This window comes from Aphidius gifuensis, linkage group LG5 (genome assembly GCF_014905175.1).
Source record: "Aphidius gifuensis isolate YNYX2018 linkage group LG5, ASM1490517v1, whole genome shotgun sequence".
Classification (NCBI taxonomy): Eukaryota; Metazoa; Arthropoda; class Insecta; order Hymenoptera; family Braconidae; genus Aphidius; species Aphidius gifuensis.
Window position 1 is genome coordinate 9,285,897 of NC_057792.1, and position 16,839 is coordinate 9,302,735.

Sequence of the window (16,839 nt, forward strand, 5' to 3'; positions counted from 1 at the left end):
CTAGAGAAATTAATTTTTTTAAAATTAACATTTGGCAACTTCCATTCCTTAGAACATTTTTCCCATAGCTTTTTGTCTATTTAAAAAATCAAAAAGCTATTGGAAAAATGTTCTATGGAATGGAAGTTGCCAAATATTGTTATTGTTATCAATAAAAAAAATCAAGCTAGAGACTTCGTTTTAGGCTTAAAAAATGCGTTTTTGCAAACTCTATCGCCCGCAACATGGACTTTTTCTACTCTGAACAATAGTTTTTGTAGCAGAAAATAAAAACCTTGAAATTTGAAAAAAAAAAAGATATATAAAAGATATATAATAAAAGATATATATACGACCAATGGCTGAAAAAAATATGTGACTGGCCTGTTAATTTCTTTGGCTACATTAATTGCTCAGAAATTAACAAGTAAAACACACCGATTCCTTAGCCATTCGCCAGCAGTAATAACTTTCAATTTAGCCTAATACAATGTTTCTATCTTCAGTATCCTGAAAGTTATAGCATTTTTAATCAATTTTTTAACAATTTTGAAAAATTAGGCAATAAATAACTCAACGTAGAATTGGATTAAAAACTTCGTAATCGGCTCTTATTTTGCGTCTCAAAAAACTCTATCGCCCGCATTGTGGGTTCTTTCTGCTATCTCCAATATTTTTTGAGAAAAAAAAAAAATAAACATAAAAATTTATTTTTGAATAATTTTATTATCAATAAACCATAAAATTATTTAAAAACCATAATTTTATTATATCTGAAAAATTAAGATAACCATGGCCCTAGCCGGAGTATTGAAAATTTTTAATTTTCAACGGGTAACGCGGGCAACACGCCCCAACAAACGTTACCAGTTCTTTTTTCTTACTTCGATTTTAGCCCGCGGAGGCGTAACGTAATACAGTAAATCGAAGTAATTTCCGGAGTAGTACTACTTCGGACCTACTTCGGAATACGAGTATTTTTCGACCTGGGTATTATACACACTTTTTCGAGATATTATACACGCTCCACTCGCTCTAGCCATGGAGTTTATCATGGAGGTGAATAAGGAGGGTAATCTCTCGAAATTTACTGAAGCTCACAGAATGGAGCAAGTCAGTACGTTTTTCTGCCGATGATGACGCTTTTGCTACAACAGTTCTATGGTCACATGTTATTTTTGTTTATATTTTTTCATGATAATGTGACAAGTCAAAAGATAATTATTTATTAATTGTTATTAATTAATGTGACGATTTAAACTATGATCATAATATAATAAATTGATAAAACTATCAATAAGTCTGCATTTAAAAGTAAGTTAGTTCTTATTTTTTTTATAATAAGATATAAGTATAGATATGTCAATCCTTTTGTTTATGTAGCTTTAATGTTAAAAATATTCGAATATTATTAATTACAGTTATAACTAATATTTAAAATTATTTTATTATCACTGGTGTTCTTTTTTTTAGCACGAAAAATGGTACAAAAATGTATTGTTTTCGAATGTCAAACATTAAAGGCAAATAAAAATGGTATTTCTATTTTTTCTGTACCAAAGGTAATATTTTAATGAAATATATATTTATATACCTACATATATATATTATTTTTCATACTAATTTGTATTTTCTTAACAATTTAAGGATCCTAAACTTTTGATGCTTGGAAATCAAATCTCCCAAAGCTAAGGAATTCCCTGAGTGTATCAAGTTTGGTTTGTGAAAAACATTTTCATCCAAGTGATATAATATCACAGTTTACTCAAAAATTACCTTCAGAAACGTGGATATATCCTCGTAGTAAAAAACGATTGAAACCTAAGGCTGTCCCTATATCTTCAGACGTCTGTTCATCTTCAGATAATACAATATTCAAGGGTGATAACGAGGCAATAAAAGCGAATGATGAAGTACCAAATGAATCTATCGTTGATGCATCAATTAATCCTTATGTTCATGTATCAATTAAACCTGGTGTTAATATAAAATGCCAGATGAGCATGAATTTTATGTACCAATGCAATGTAATGTTCATGAACAAAATGACTCTGATGTTCATGTACCAGATGAGTACGAATTATATGTACCAATGCAATGTAATGTTCATGTACCAACTAAATCATCATTACATATGATACATGCGTCAACTCAGACTGTAGACCATAATGATTCATTCGAACTAAATAAAAAAAAATTGAATGTAAACACCGGTAATTTTAATTTTTTAATGATCATATACTTTGATGTGTCACATTATCATGTATTATGAGATTGCCAAAAATGTAAACAAAAATACCATGTGACCATAGAACTGTTGTAGTAAAAGCGCCACCATCGCCAAAAAAAGGTACTGACTTGCTCCATTCCGTGAGCTTCACCAACAGCCTATGCTTTAACATAGGAGATTACCCTCCTTATACACCTCCATGGCTTTAACATAGGAGATTACCCTCCTTATACACCTCCATGGAGTTTATACACCTCCATGGCTCTAGCATATGTCAGGCAATAACATGGAGGTGTATATGTTAAACTCCATGGGCAATAAATATACAACAGAAGTACTTCAACCCAACTTTATGCCCGGCGTCATAGAACCATCGCCATGACAACCAGCTGTATAACACATATGTTTTTCAAATATGTCGGCGTTTGCAGCTTTATCTGTTCCTGTTACATATAAATTTAAAATAAAATCATTATCAATTGGCAGTCTTGTGGTGTTTATTTTTGGATTAACAGTTATCCTGTTACCACTCATAATTTCAAATCAGGCTGGAGGTAAATATTGTTGTTATTCCGTAATGATAGATAATAGTTTTAATCTTATATAATGTTTTATGTAATAAAAGTTATACAAATTCATTATTATCAATGAAACAACTTTTCAGGTTTATGGATAAAAAATCGAATGTATATCGAAATACCTAGGGTATCATTTACACATAAATATTTACTCCTCGTCGAGAAGGACTTTCATAAATCACCGTTGGTGTGTTCTTCGTTTACTACTTATCAAAAGAATCGTATCGATGATGAGTGTTTATTATTTAAGGTAAGTCATTACATAAAATTTTTGAAATACTCGAAATAAAAGTTCTGTTTCAGTAAACAGCCTCTGGTAGTCTTTTAAAACCTCTTATTATCTTTGACTATATCTTCTGCTTGATTCTGTAACCTCTAAAATAGTCTGAGTAACTTCTGTAGCCTCTCAAAAATTTTTTCAGCGACATCATGGTCTGTCGAAGAATCTGAATCTGAGGTTTGCATGCAATAACGTGCTACAGGCTCGAAAACGCGTAAAAGTATTGCTCAACGGCCGGAGAACAATATGAATTTTTAAAATCATTAAAAAAAACTAAAAGCTTCTTAGTAATAAAAGCCCGCGGTACCGCCCTGAAAAATAGAAAAAGCTGGGGCCGTGTTATTTCATTCAATATAATAGAACTAATATTTTGTTGATAGACCCACAATAAAATGAATCAAACAGTCATTAAAAAAGAAACCAATTAAAATTCGAATTTATAAAATTCGTATATAAAATATGTTTTTATTTATTTTTAATAAATTATATTATATGTGTGACTTCGTAGCTTTAGTTTTATAAAATGTAATATAAAAAAATTCTGTTAACGCATCCGTTCCCGGTTGAAAATTGAAAATTTTCGAAACTTCGGCGAAAGCCTTTGTGGTTCTTACAGCTCTGCACCCGTATTCACGGGGCAAAATTGTTCTCATTAGGGCTTTTTTTTTCCGCTGATGGCGCTTGACAAAATTTTTTTTATATAGATTTCATATAGAAAGGCTTCACAAACGCCACCATCGGAAAAAAACGCCCTAATGAGAACATCCTCTGAATACGGGTGCTGAGATCAAATATTTATTAGATTTATTAAATTTTATATTAATAACACTTTATGGGAAAACATTCAATTTATACTTTTTTTTTTTAATTTAAAAATGCCAAAATTATAAAAAGTTTTAATAAAAAAGAGAAATTAAGTATCAAAATATAGTGAAAGAAAAAAAATAGTTTATAGTTTTGATTTTATTCTTTAAACAACAATGTTTAAAGTGTCAAACTGTCAAACCCCAATAATTTTTTTTCTCAAATTATGTAACAACATAAATACCGATTTTACCGATCGAGCGAGCAAGGTAAAGACGGTTTGCAGCATAAACGCGAGTCGTTCTTTAAAAATATGAAAAAACGAATTGACAATAACTGTTTAGGCATTGCATAACTTTTGAACAAATCAACGTAGAAAAATTTTATAAAGCTCAAAAAATTCTTAATTAAATTTCTGAGAGCCACACTGTTTTCATACAAATCGTCAAAACCAATCCTTCATGGTTATTTTTCCATTATAAGATAGTGCATAGTACTTCTTGTAATAAACAATTGTTGATAACTCATTAATTTGAGCTCGGAGCGATTTTTATCAAGAGAGTGTGGCTCTCAGTATACGAAAAACCAACAATTTAAGACTAAATTGAAGTTTTTAAGTTCAATTTTTCAAAAGTTATACAAAATCTAAAAAAACGTTAAATTTGTTTTTTCGTTAATTAACAAATTTCTAACAATAGTGAAAAAAGTTTTATTCCTCAATTAGATAGATCTTTTAATGCCAAGTATTCTGGCAAAAAATCGCATCCATGATTTGTTTTTAGTTTTCTTAATAATCCGTCTTGAAAATTTACCAATAACCTTCTTTTGTTAATAATAAAGTGATAAACAATTGAGTAACTTTTTATCATATCCTTGATTATAGTATTTTTTCTAAGGTTTAATTTGGTCCTAGTACGAACTTTCTATCTACTTTACTTTAGGAGATATGAACGTTTTTTCATTTGGTCGTACAAAAAACAATACTAGTAGGCTTACGCCTACGTAAAATAGCTTTTTTCGATGGCTCTCGAAAATTGCTTTTAGAATGTTCAGAATTTTCATTTCGACAAGAAGTTGTTCATTCAGAAGTTGAAACCACCTGACCACTTTTCTTGCAATCATTTACAATTCCGGCTCAATCATTAAGGCTGTTTGTAAAAGTCATAATCGAACCAATATTTGTAGTTTGAGGAGCCCGTATATCGTAACGCTAGATTTTGGAAAAAAAGTTTAATTAATACATTATAAATAAAACAGCATAATATTCTTTCATAAATATTTATAATAATAGAACATGATTACAGTAATAGAACAGTTTTTTTTTTTCAATTGAACACAACTTGTTTTGTCATTAACATAACTTAGAAATAGAATATTAAATGGAAAATGAACATACCAAACTAATTATTTTAATTAATTCTGATATTAAATTGTTATCGTTTTTGTTGTTTTTGTTGATGATAATGAAATGAATCATAAATGATTTTGACATCAGACTCGAAAGTATCATACAAATCATGGTTTTGCTGTTATTGTTGTTGTTGTTGATGAAAAGTATCATAAATGATGTTAACACCAGAATCATCGTCAAATGGGTCATATAAATCATGATTCTGTCGTTGTTGTTGTTATTGCTGCTGCTGTTGTTGCTGGTTTTGTTCTTCAACTGATAATAAAAATCAATATAACATTTATATAATAAAATTTGTTATTAATTGTAATTAATTTGTTGTAATTAAAAAAAAAATAATAATTACCATTTGATAAATATTTAAAGAATATTGTGTTCTCTCAGTCACTTGAGGATCATCAAGATTTTTATGTGGATGAAAATGCTTGATATTTCCCCTCTATATATTATTTTCAGATCCATCTAGCTTCCGACGTTGTTGAACAATGCTCTTTTATCGTTTCTAAAATCATAATGTGACATGTTGAAGCCTGAAGAATATAAATAATTATAATACAAATTTTGATGGAGTACACTAATTTTTTTCCATTTGGTTTTTCAATGACTGCTAGAACAACCAAACAGTAACAGGAGCAATACTAATTATATGATTGTGATATAAATCACGGTTCATAACAAATAGTTCACGTATGTATACACCAGACAAATTTGATTGATTTCAAACACTACTTCTCTACTGGATAAAACATTTTTTTTAAACATATGTATACTCTAATGGTTACAACTGGGTAAATCATCAACACTTGTATCAATAACTTTATTTGGTAATTTCGAAAGTGCTTCAAGTTCAAGTGCTAAACAACCAGCTTTAAAAAGTACATGTGCGATTGTAAAATCTTCAAGTACTGATTGTTTATCTGGTTGTCTTTTCTTTCAGTACCATAACTAAAACCAGATAATACAACAAATGACATAGTTTTTTTATATATACAATATATTGTCAGCAACTTGATGATACATTAGTGTTCCCTGGTAGAAATATTTCTACTAATTTTTCACGAATTTTCTACGAATTTTAACGAATTTCTACGAAATTGACCCAAGCGGAGAAAAAAATTTAAAATATCTTCGGAAGGTTTCTGCGTACTCTTAATTAATTGTCTGAGCTTCAACAGATATTTTAAGGTTTTCTGCGAAATAATTCATAGTGGAAATATTTCTACGAATTCCAACGAACTTTCTACGAACTTCAACGAACTTGCTACGAATTTCAACGAACTTTTTACAAATTTCTGAGAATAGTTCTTCTAAAGTTCGCAAACAATCGAAGAAGCTTCTTTGAAGAACTAAATGAATTCCGAGAAATGTTCAAAGAAAATTTATAAATTATTTCTACTAATAGCCCAAATTCTCTCAAGCTCAAAAAAACTCGGAGAAACATTCAGAGAAAATTTTGGAACAATTTCAACACATGGTTGACTTTAAGAGAAGTTCCCGAGCAATCGGAGAAGTTTTTCCAAAGGCCAAAAAACTCGAAGAAAAATTGAGAGATAACTCCGAAACTGTTTTCTCGAATGGGTCAATTTCGTAAAAATTCGTAGAAATTCGTAGAAAACTCGAAGAAATATTTCCACCAGGGTTAATATATTTTCACGTGTTTACTAATTCATCCATTGCTTTAAGTAATACACGTGTATCTTCATTATATGTAAATAATCAAAACTACACTGAGAGAAATTTTAACTAAAAATTACAAACGTATAAGAAAAAATTACAAAGCGAATAGTAAAAACTGCGTTCCTCCGATTATTTGTAAGGATTATTCGTATATTGATAAATAATTTTTACAATAAAGTTATGTAAAAAATTTGGCCATTGACTATATACAACACTAAGCCATAAAAATTACATAATTTTATTGTAATTTCTCTTTAAAAAAAATGACTAAATTCACGATACTCACAAGTAAATTCTAGCAGGCTGAGAATTTACCCACTACCGGTTTTAGAATTTACTATATTTTATTATAAATTTTATTTAAAAGTTGGACATTTTTTGTGCTAAGTTCGGCAGTTTGTGCTAGATTCACGGAGAACGGCAATCAATTCCCGGCAACATTTTTTCTTTTCTCTTTACACGCTCAAAACTCGAAAACTAATTGATAAATAGAAAAAATTCATTCTTGATAAATTGTTCAGAAATAAATTACCAACAATAAACCTCGCTTAACCCCATACCTAGCTTCAACAGATAAGGCTGTAGAAATGCTTGAAATCACATGACAATTCAATCATTTGTTCAATCAGTCGGCCATCTTTGTATTATTTCGCCTCACAACCAAAATTTTTACAAAGCGATATAGTAAAAAATATTTAAGTCTATGCTAACTTTTATATGTGTACATGATAAATTTTATTATATATATTAGAATATTTATTAAACTGTTCAGTATTTTTTATTCGAACTTATAATATTTTTTGTCGTTTCCACAAAACATGTATGTGCTTTATTTTAATTAACTCATAACTCATTATCTAAGACATTAATCAAAAAAAGTAATTCTTTATAAATTGTTTAGAATTAAATTCTCAATAATTAACTCCACTCAACCCCATGTCTATCTGCAATATATAACGATGTACAGAGACTTGAAGTAACATAACAATTTTTTGACATTGTGTGACATTTTACATAATTTTATTGTAGAATATCATCTCTCGCGGCCAATCCCAGAAATAAAACAAAAATTACAAAGCAGTATAGTAATTTCTATTCAACATGGGTTTTAATTTTTAGTTAAAATTTCTCTCAGTGTAGCTTGTCCAAGATATAAATCTTTCATACGATTTAATTTAAGCTGAAATGCACAGTCTGGTTCTAAATGACGATTTATTTTATCTTCAATAAAACCATTTCTTTGACGAAATGTAAAGAATTTTCGAAATTGACGTTTTTGTAATGCAGCAAATGTAACACGTCTAATACTACGTAATATTAGCTCATCTTTATTTTGTGAACACTTTCTTTTATAATAATTTATTTTTGTTATAATTCTTTTTTAAACGGATATTGGTATACTACTAGGTATTGTTGATATAACTTCTTGTAGCTCAAGAAATGGTAAACTCAGATCACGGAATGAACCCATAAGTTTTTCGATCTTGACAATCAATATGGATCTGACAGACAATAACCAGCTAATGTATTTTTCTAAATGCTGCACGATATTTTTGATGTAAAGCATTTAGTTTTTTTGGTATTGCTAATGATATTGGTGATGGAAATTGTCTAGTATATTCTTGTGCTTGTGTACACCCAGGAAAAAATCGCGTAGATCTACGTATATCAAATTAGATATACGTAGATCAAATTAGATCTAACTGCTTTAGATATAATTAGATCCGCAAAGTGGCGCGATCTACTCGTATATAACTAGATCTCATTAGATCTAATTAGATATACTTAGATCAAATTAGATCTACTTAGATCTAATTAGATATACTTAGATCTAATTAAATATACTGAGATCTAAGTAGATCTACTGAGATTCCAAAAATTTATTGATTTGAAAAAAAAAAAATTTCAAATTGTTTAAACAATTTTATTTTTTTGTTTATATAATTAATGATCTATTGGACCGAAAGATTTAGACCACAAATTTTTACCATTACCTGGACTTGAACACGGTATCTTTTTGATGAAAGTCCAGAGCCTTACCTACTCAACCATAGCAGCAATAATTAAAAACAACGAAAATTTGTTTCACTTGAATATTTATCATGACAATCCGAGAATCAACCGACACTCGGCTGATGATCGGCAAATTTTATATGCATAAAATAATATTTATAAATATAAACAATTGAACATAAATTTCATTTGTATTAGTTTTATACACCCCGGAATGTATTTTTATGATTAAAAAAAAACTTTTTTTTTTCTTGAAATTTTCGTTACATGAAAAAAAATGCAAAAGAATAACAGCAGCTTCCTATGAAATTCCGACATATATAAGTATATATCAAGATATAATTAGATCTTTCTGAATTTTGATACGATTAGATCTGATTATATATGTTTATATATAATTCGATCCCGCAGCATTTTCGGTATGATTAGATCTGATTATATCTATTTAGATCTAATTATATATGTTTATATATAATTCGATCCCACAGTATTTTCGATATAATTACATCTGATTATATCTACTTAGGCCTGATTATATCTACTTAGATCTAATTAGATTTAATTATATATGTTTATATTCAATTCGATCCCGCAGCATTTTCGATATAATTAGATCTGATTATATCTACTTAGATCTAATGAGATCTAGTCAGATCTAATTAGATATAATTATATATGCTTATATATAATTCGATCCCGCAGCATTTTTTATATGATTAGATCTGATTATATCTACTTAGATCTAATGAGATCTAGTTAGATATAATTAGATCTTAATAGATCTAATTAAATATAAGCATATACAGAGTGTCCCATTTTAATTTATCAATGGATTTTTCTCGAAAAATAAAGCTTAAACTGTAAAATGTTTCAAGTAAAAGTTGTAGGGTTTGGAGGGGGACGAAGAAAAAAAAAAAAAAAAAATTCGAAAAATCCAAAATGGCGGAGTTTCTGGTATAAACATAGTTTTTTTAAATGGAAATCCATAAACAGATAAATTCGGCCCGAAAAAAAGTGATTTTATCGAAAAATTTTTCAAATAAAAAATGTTAGTTTTGATGTAGAGAACGTTTTGGTGCAAAAAAAAATGCAGTATCCATTTAAAAAAACTATGTTTATACCGGAAACTCCACCGTTTTGGATTTTTCGATTTTTTTTTTTTTTTTTTTCTTCGTCCCCCTCTAAACCCTACAACTTTTACTTGAAACATTTTACAATTTAAGCTATATTTTTTGAAAAAAATCCATTGATAAATTAAGGAGGGACACTGTATAAATAGATCTTGCTACTTTCAGATCTAATTATATCTAATTAGATCTTAAAAGATCTAGTTAGATCTAATTTGATCTGAGTAGATCTAATTTGATATACGTAGATCTACGCGATTTTTTCCCGGGCATTGTTTTCTCATCATATTTAACTTATTGATTAATTTTTGATGTGTAAACATCTTTAGGCTCGGGTTGGGTATGGAGTAAAAGGAAAAACATAGAATTTAGACGTCAGATCCCGTAACAGATCTGGGCAGGAATTCATTTTCTGTCAGTCTACATTGCGCCTTGCAGCACCATGGTAATCGGTCGGTAACCGTTACCATCAGGCGTTCTGTAGTAGAGATGAATTTAAATGCGAGTATTTATAGGTATATTTATTAATTTATTATAATTATATATATATATTGTAACGAAATTTATTATTTCGTGGGTTCTCGAAATAAATAACTATCAGAATGAGTTCTGATTATTATTTATTGCTATCGCTTGCGTTGTTAATAACTAATGGGAGTTAGTTATAAACAATTCCGATCATGGGGTCAGAAGCTATGTACAGGGTCAAGACTATTATATCGACATCAATGGGGCGCCTGTTCGATGTTTATAAGATGTCTTGATACACCAAACCTTATCGTGGCGACTCCCCCACTCCTACATCGACGCGATGAACTCACCGAAGGCTGTGTACAAAGCCGGCACCCGTATTCAGAGAATGTTCTCATGAGGGCGTTTTTTTCCGATGGTGGCGTTTATAGAGCTTTTCTATGTGAAATCTATATAAAAAAAATTTTGTCGAGCGCCATCAGCGGAAAAAAAAGCCCTAATGAGAACAATTTTGCCCCGTGAATACGGGTGCGGATCGTACACCTATTCGTGTTCCGAATGCGTGCGGCGCATGTCCGAGGCGATAAGTAGGAGAGTGCTACTGAGTGGGGGGGAAGCTGACAGCAGCTGAGTACTCAACGTCGTCTTGAGACGACACAACTTGTCTGGCTCTCGAACTGATCACTACCTTCTCTTGACTGGCTCTCTTGGTTCAGTACTGGTTCTCTCGACATCGTTTGGATCTCTCGTAAAGGCTCTCTAGGTATCAGACGTTAAGTCCTGGTGAAACTCTGCTTGAATTTCCAATGACGGACTAATACTAATGATCACGTTATATGGTTCTCTTATTATAATAATAATTATTATTATATTCTCGCTACATAATGTGTATGAGATGGTTAGACTATCATCACTGTGAGTTCACGAATGGATCGCTGTAAATAATAACAATAATAATAATATTGAGATATATTATTATTGCAATGGCAACGTATGTGTAAGACCTGGTCACGGATGGATCGCTGTATGGTTCCCTATACAAAATACTCATTTCATATGTAGAATATTTGCTCCTACACTTATGATACTTGTGACGTCAGTATTTTGCTATAGTATAGTCGCAATGTAATATAGGCGTATGTAACACTATGCTTGGTTCACGATAATTCCCTCAGGTTTGGTTACGTATTTCATAGTCCGATCAGGTGGACCGCGCCCCTCTACCATTTCTAAGACTGAGTTAGGTTCTCGTATTTTGTTCTCGTTACTCCTACGGCTGTTGGCTTCCGAGATAACCAACATGGCTCGCCCCGGTGATTTAGAGGAGGATGATGAGAAATCCTCGTTGTTAACCTTGGCCGATAGTTCTCGCCGCGCAGGTCAGAAAATCGGTTACAATATATATATATATATATATTACATATGTATATATGCCGTTGTATATATTAATATACAAGTATTTTATTTGTATTTATTGGTTATGCTTGCATTCTTTTGGCGAAGTAAAGTTCATATTGTACATATATATATACATGCATATGCAAGTATATTTCATTTACAAGATTAATATACCTATTACTATTGTTTATATAAAATAATATTTTCTAAACTTAAAACAAAATATTGAATTATTATTCAACAATAATTCATTTATAATATTGACTAATTTCATGTTTTAAAAAAAGAGAAATAGACATTAATGTGTTAGTTTGAAAGAAAAAATTATTATTGTAATTGCACAATGATTTTACAATATAATTTATTTATACTTTTTTAATCAAAGTAAAGGAACAATGGTATACTTGATGAATACATATATATTTATAATTATTAAGTTTAAAGGAGGTTTTTTTTAGTTTAAAAAATAATTTTTGATTCAAACTAAAAAGTACTTTTTTTAATAAGTATAATATATTACGTATGAAAAAACACAGTGATATTCAATGTTTCAATATCGATATTATTAAGATTCAACTATATATTATATTACATCTGTCGATATTTATTGATTTTAAATTATTCAAGTTTGTTTAACATACTAAATGCGAAATAGTTTTTGTAAAATATAGCTTGGGAACTAAACTATCGAGGTGCTGTAATGTATGTTACACGGCGTATAAAAGTAAAGACGTATTAATATAAATAAAAATAGAAAAATATTAATAAAACAAATACGAATCTATTACATTGACACTTTCAGAGGATATTATCATATCCCAGACAACATGTTTTTTTCTTCAGTTTTTATAGAAAATTTTCTCACGATTACGAGAAAAATACGGAAAAAATTCCTACACATGAGCAAAGTGGTTAAAAAAGGAGTTGAAGTATGGAAAAAACAGCTATTTATCGGTTATACATCGTATAGTTATTAAAATAACGATTAATTCTTAAATTTATTAATATCAATCAATAAAGCTCGTCAAGTAGAAAAAATGTTTCGATAAAAATTCAGATAATAATTTTTAAATTTCAATATAAATATAATAATGTCAGTCGATAAAACTCTTCGAGTAAAAAAGAAAGTCAAAATAAAAATTTCTATGTATAAAATTTTTTATTTTTTTTTTTAAACCGCCAGATTTTCAACTGAGCCACTAGATTTTTTACATAGCACTAGACTTTTTACTTAGTCTCTGTTATAGCCAAATATATATTTATCAGCTTAATTTTTCCCTCAGCTACATCTTTTCCTTAGCTAGATGTTTTCCTTAGCTAGATTTTTTATTCCGCTACATTTATTACTTAGCCGCTTACTCTTTTACTTAGTCTCAATTATAGCTAAACACTCTTCTATATATTGCCCGTTAAGGGAGTTATATCTAGTAGGATGTGATAGGATGGAGTTTTTTCAATAATTAATCCAAGTAAATTTGTTGTATATTTAAATTTAATTATCACTGTCAATTTTTGTCAATTTATTTATTTGTTTGTTGTTAGTTTATCAATTTATTCATTTGTTAAATTACTAATTTGTTTATCAGTTAACTTATTAGTTTATTTATGAGTCAAATTATTAGTGAATTTACACTCTAGCAAAATCAGTGACAAGGGAGAGATGTGGATGTCACAAGATTGCAACCCAGATAACCACAACTGGTAGGATGATATGCTACCAGTAATCTACCAGAAAATTTCCGGTAAAAAATAACTGGTAGCAACTACCAGTAGTCTACTAGTAGATTACTGGTAAATCATTTTAGTAAACCCGAAAGCCTCAACATGAGAGTATTTGCCGTGATAAATACATAACACGCATGCTAGTAATTATATTATTGAATAAATTAATATTTTACGTCATACAGCTAAAGTATGAATGCAGCTAAGAAAATTTATTTTTTTTAAAACAAAAACGTTCCAGATAAAGATGTAGCTAAGGAATTAATGTTGCTTAAAATATAATTTTTCTAGACACATTGTTCTTGAGCTACATTTCATCCTTAGCTACTGCTTGTCCTATATATATGGCTACTTTCACGGGTTTTTTATATTAGAAAAATAGATTCGTCCAAAATATTTTTTTTATTATTTTTCAGCAAAAAATGAGCAATACGTTTTTTTTTTTTTTTTTTTTTCAAAAAATTTTGACTTATGATTTTTTTAGTATTGATTTTTACGAACTTTTTAAGAAATGTACCAGCTTTTGCATGCTTTTTACTTGAAAACTAATGACTTAATCAAAAAAATTATAAAGACAAAAAAGTTTAACTTTTATTTATAGTTTACAAATAAAAACTTCAAAAAATTGTTTAAACAATTTTTCTACCATTATTTATTAAACAAACAATTGAAATCGATTTTTCTCAAACTGGGCCCCATTTTATTTTATTTTTTTGTTTTATCAATAAATAATCCTTAAAATACAAGAAATTTTTGAGCAAATTACGAGTTTAGCATTTTCATAACTTTTTGAGATATGAATAAATAAAGAGTGGAAAACACGGTCCTGTGTGCCGCTCGACTATATATAGATATACACTTCCATGGGAGACAGCGCGCCTGCGTGCCGCTCAACTATATATAGGTATACACTTTCATGAGAGACAGCGCGCGGACCGTGTTTTTCACTTTTTATTTATTCGTATCTCAAGAAATTATGAAAATGCTAAACTCATAATTTGCTCAAAAATTTCTTGTATTTTAAGGATTATTTATTGATAAAAAAAAAATATTTTGGACGAATCTATTTTTCAAATATAAAAAACCCGTGAAACTAGCCACATATTTATTGATTGGATAAATAAATATTATATATAATTATTATGTGTATATATAATAATTAATTTCTTAGCTACATCTTTTTCTTAGCTACTGCTTTTCCTTGGAAATTTTTATTATTCAAAAATAAAGTTACATGAATATTATTTATTTAATATATAAAAATGTCTAAGGAAAAGCAGTAGCTAAGGAAAGAATGTAGCTAAGGAATTAAGGTTACCAAAAAATTATATTTTAAGCAACATTATTTCCTTAAAACATAATTCTTTGGCAACGATAATTCCTTAACTACATCTTTTCCTTAGCTACTGCTTCTCCTTGGAAATTTTTATTATTGAAAAATAAAATTACATGAATATTATTTATTTTTAAAAAATAAAAATGTCCAAGAAAAAGCAGTAGCTAAGGAAAAGATGTAGCTAACGAATTAAGGTTGCCAAAAAATTATATTTCAAGCAACATTATTTCTTTAAAACATAATTTTTTGGCAACCTGAATTCCTTAGCTACATCTTTTCCTTAGCTACTGCTTTTCCTTGGACATTTTTATTTATTCAATAAATAATATTCATGTAATTTTATTTTTAGAAAATAAAAATGTCCAAGGAAAAGCAGTAGCTAAGGAAAAGATGTACCTTAGGAATTCAGGTTGCCAAAAAATTATATTTTAAGCAACATTATTTACTCAAAACATAATTTTTTGGTAACCTTAATTTCTTAGCTACATCTTTTCTTTAGCTACTGCTTTTCCTTGGACATTTTTATTTATTCAATAAATAATATTCATGTAATTTTATTTTTAAAAAATAAAAATGTCCAAGGAAAAGCAGTAGCTAAGGAAAAGATGTAGGAATTAAAGTTGCCAAAGGAATTATGTTTTGAGCAACATTAATTCCTTAGCTACATCTTTTCTTTAGCTACTGCTTTTTCTTGGACATTTTTATCTTTAAAAAATAAAATGACATGTATTCTATTTATTAAATACAGTATACTGCTTGTCCTTGGGATTTTAATTTTCTAAAAGTAAAATAACATATTTTTTATTCATCAAATAAATAAAAATCTCAAGGACAAGCAGTAGCTGAGGAAAAGATGTAGCTAAGAAATTAATGTGGCCAGAAAAATTATTTTGTGAGCAACTTCGATTCCTTAGTTACTGCTTGTCCTTGATTCATTTAATAAATGAAATACATGTTATTTTATTTTTGAAAAATAAAAACGTCCAAGGAAAAGCAGTCGCTAAGGAATTGATGTTGCTTGAAACATAATTTTCTTGTCCACATTCATTCCTTAGCTACATTTTTTTTTGGCTACTGCTTGTCTTATATATATTTATTCATTTTATAAATAAAATACATGTTATTTAATTTTTAAAAGACAAAAATTTCTAAGGAATAGCAGTAGCAGTAAGGAAAGAATGTGGCTGAAGATTTAATATTGCTTAAAATATAACTTTTCTGGCCACATCAATTCCTTAGCTACTTCTTTATCTCAGCTATTTATTTTTATCGGATTTTCTTTATTAAAATAAGTTGTAAACAAATGAATGAAAAAATTTGTTTGAATATTTATTTTTCATTAATTGTGAATTTTTAACTGAATCTATAATGTTTTAATTAAAATAATTTACATTGAAAGAGGAGTATTGCTTACCCGTATATTTGTCCGATGTTCAATAAGATAGATCAATCTATCGGAGTCAAGGAAATAAACAGTAAATAGGAAAAAACAAAAGATAAATATATAAATAAATTAATCAATTAATTATAATTGACTACCTTCATTGCGTTACTTTCGTTGCACACATCTTTTGTTTTTTTATCAACTAGCCATTCTAAAGAAGTTTCACTTCAAAAAGTCTTGGTATAAACAATATTCTGTTTTTTTTATGCAGATGGCCTCTTGTTTCAAACCACAGAATGGTTTGCTTCAAAAAGAATACTTCTAAAAATATGCCACTAGCTTCTTGTTACAAACGATCGATGGTTTATAACAAGATAATCAACTACTTATTTCAAGCTACAAAATGTTCGATACAAACTATTAATTGAT

The 16,839-nt window shown here is 28.9% G+C and overlaps 1 protein-coding gene and 1 long non-coding RNA gene across 5 annotated transcripts in view; both read left to right on the forward strand.

Moving 5' to 3' along the window:
• The first annotated feature begins 1,123 nt into the window (after positions 1-1,123).
• On the forward strand, positions 1,124-1,640 carry LOC122857564. Its single transcript, XR_006374216.1, has 3 exons — positions 1,124-1,293; positions 1,453-1,541; positions 1,627-1,640. It is a non-coding gene; the product is annotated as an uncharacterized LOC122857564 (long non-coding RNA).
• Positions 1,641-1,979: 339 nt separating this feature from the next.
• Positions 1,980-16,839, forward strand: part of LOC122857548 (transmembrane protein 231-like) — a 103,978-nt gene continuing 89,118 nt past the window's right edge. For all 4 annotated transcript variants that reach the window (XR_006374213.1, XR_006374214.1, XM_044159799.1 and 1 more), the window contains exons 1-2: positions 1,980-2,763; positions 2,874-3,037. Coding sequence is in view for 2 of the 4 variants with exons in the window: in XM_044159799.1 (XP_044015734.1) it covers positions 2,625-2,763; positions 2,874-3,037 (303 nt within the window). In the remaining 2 variants the exon portion in view is untranslated. The remainder of the gene's footprint in view (positions 2,764-2,873; positions 3,038-16,839) is intronic.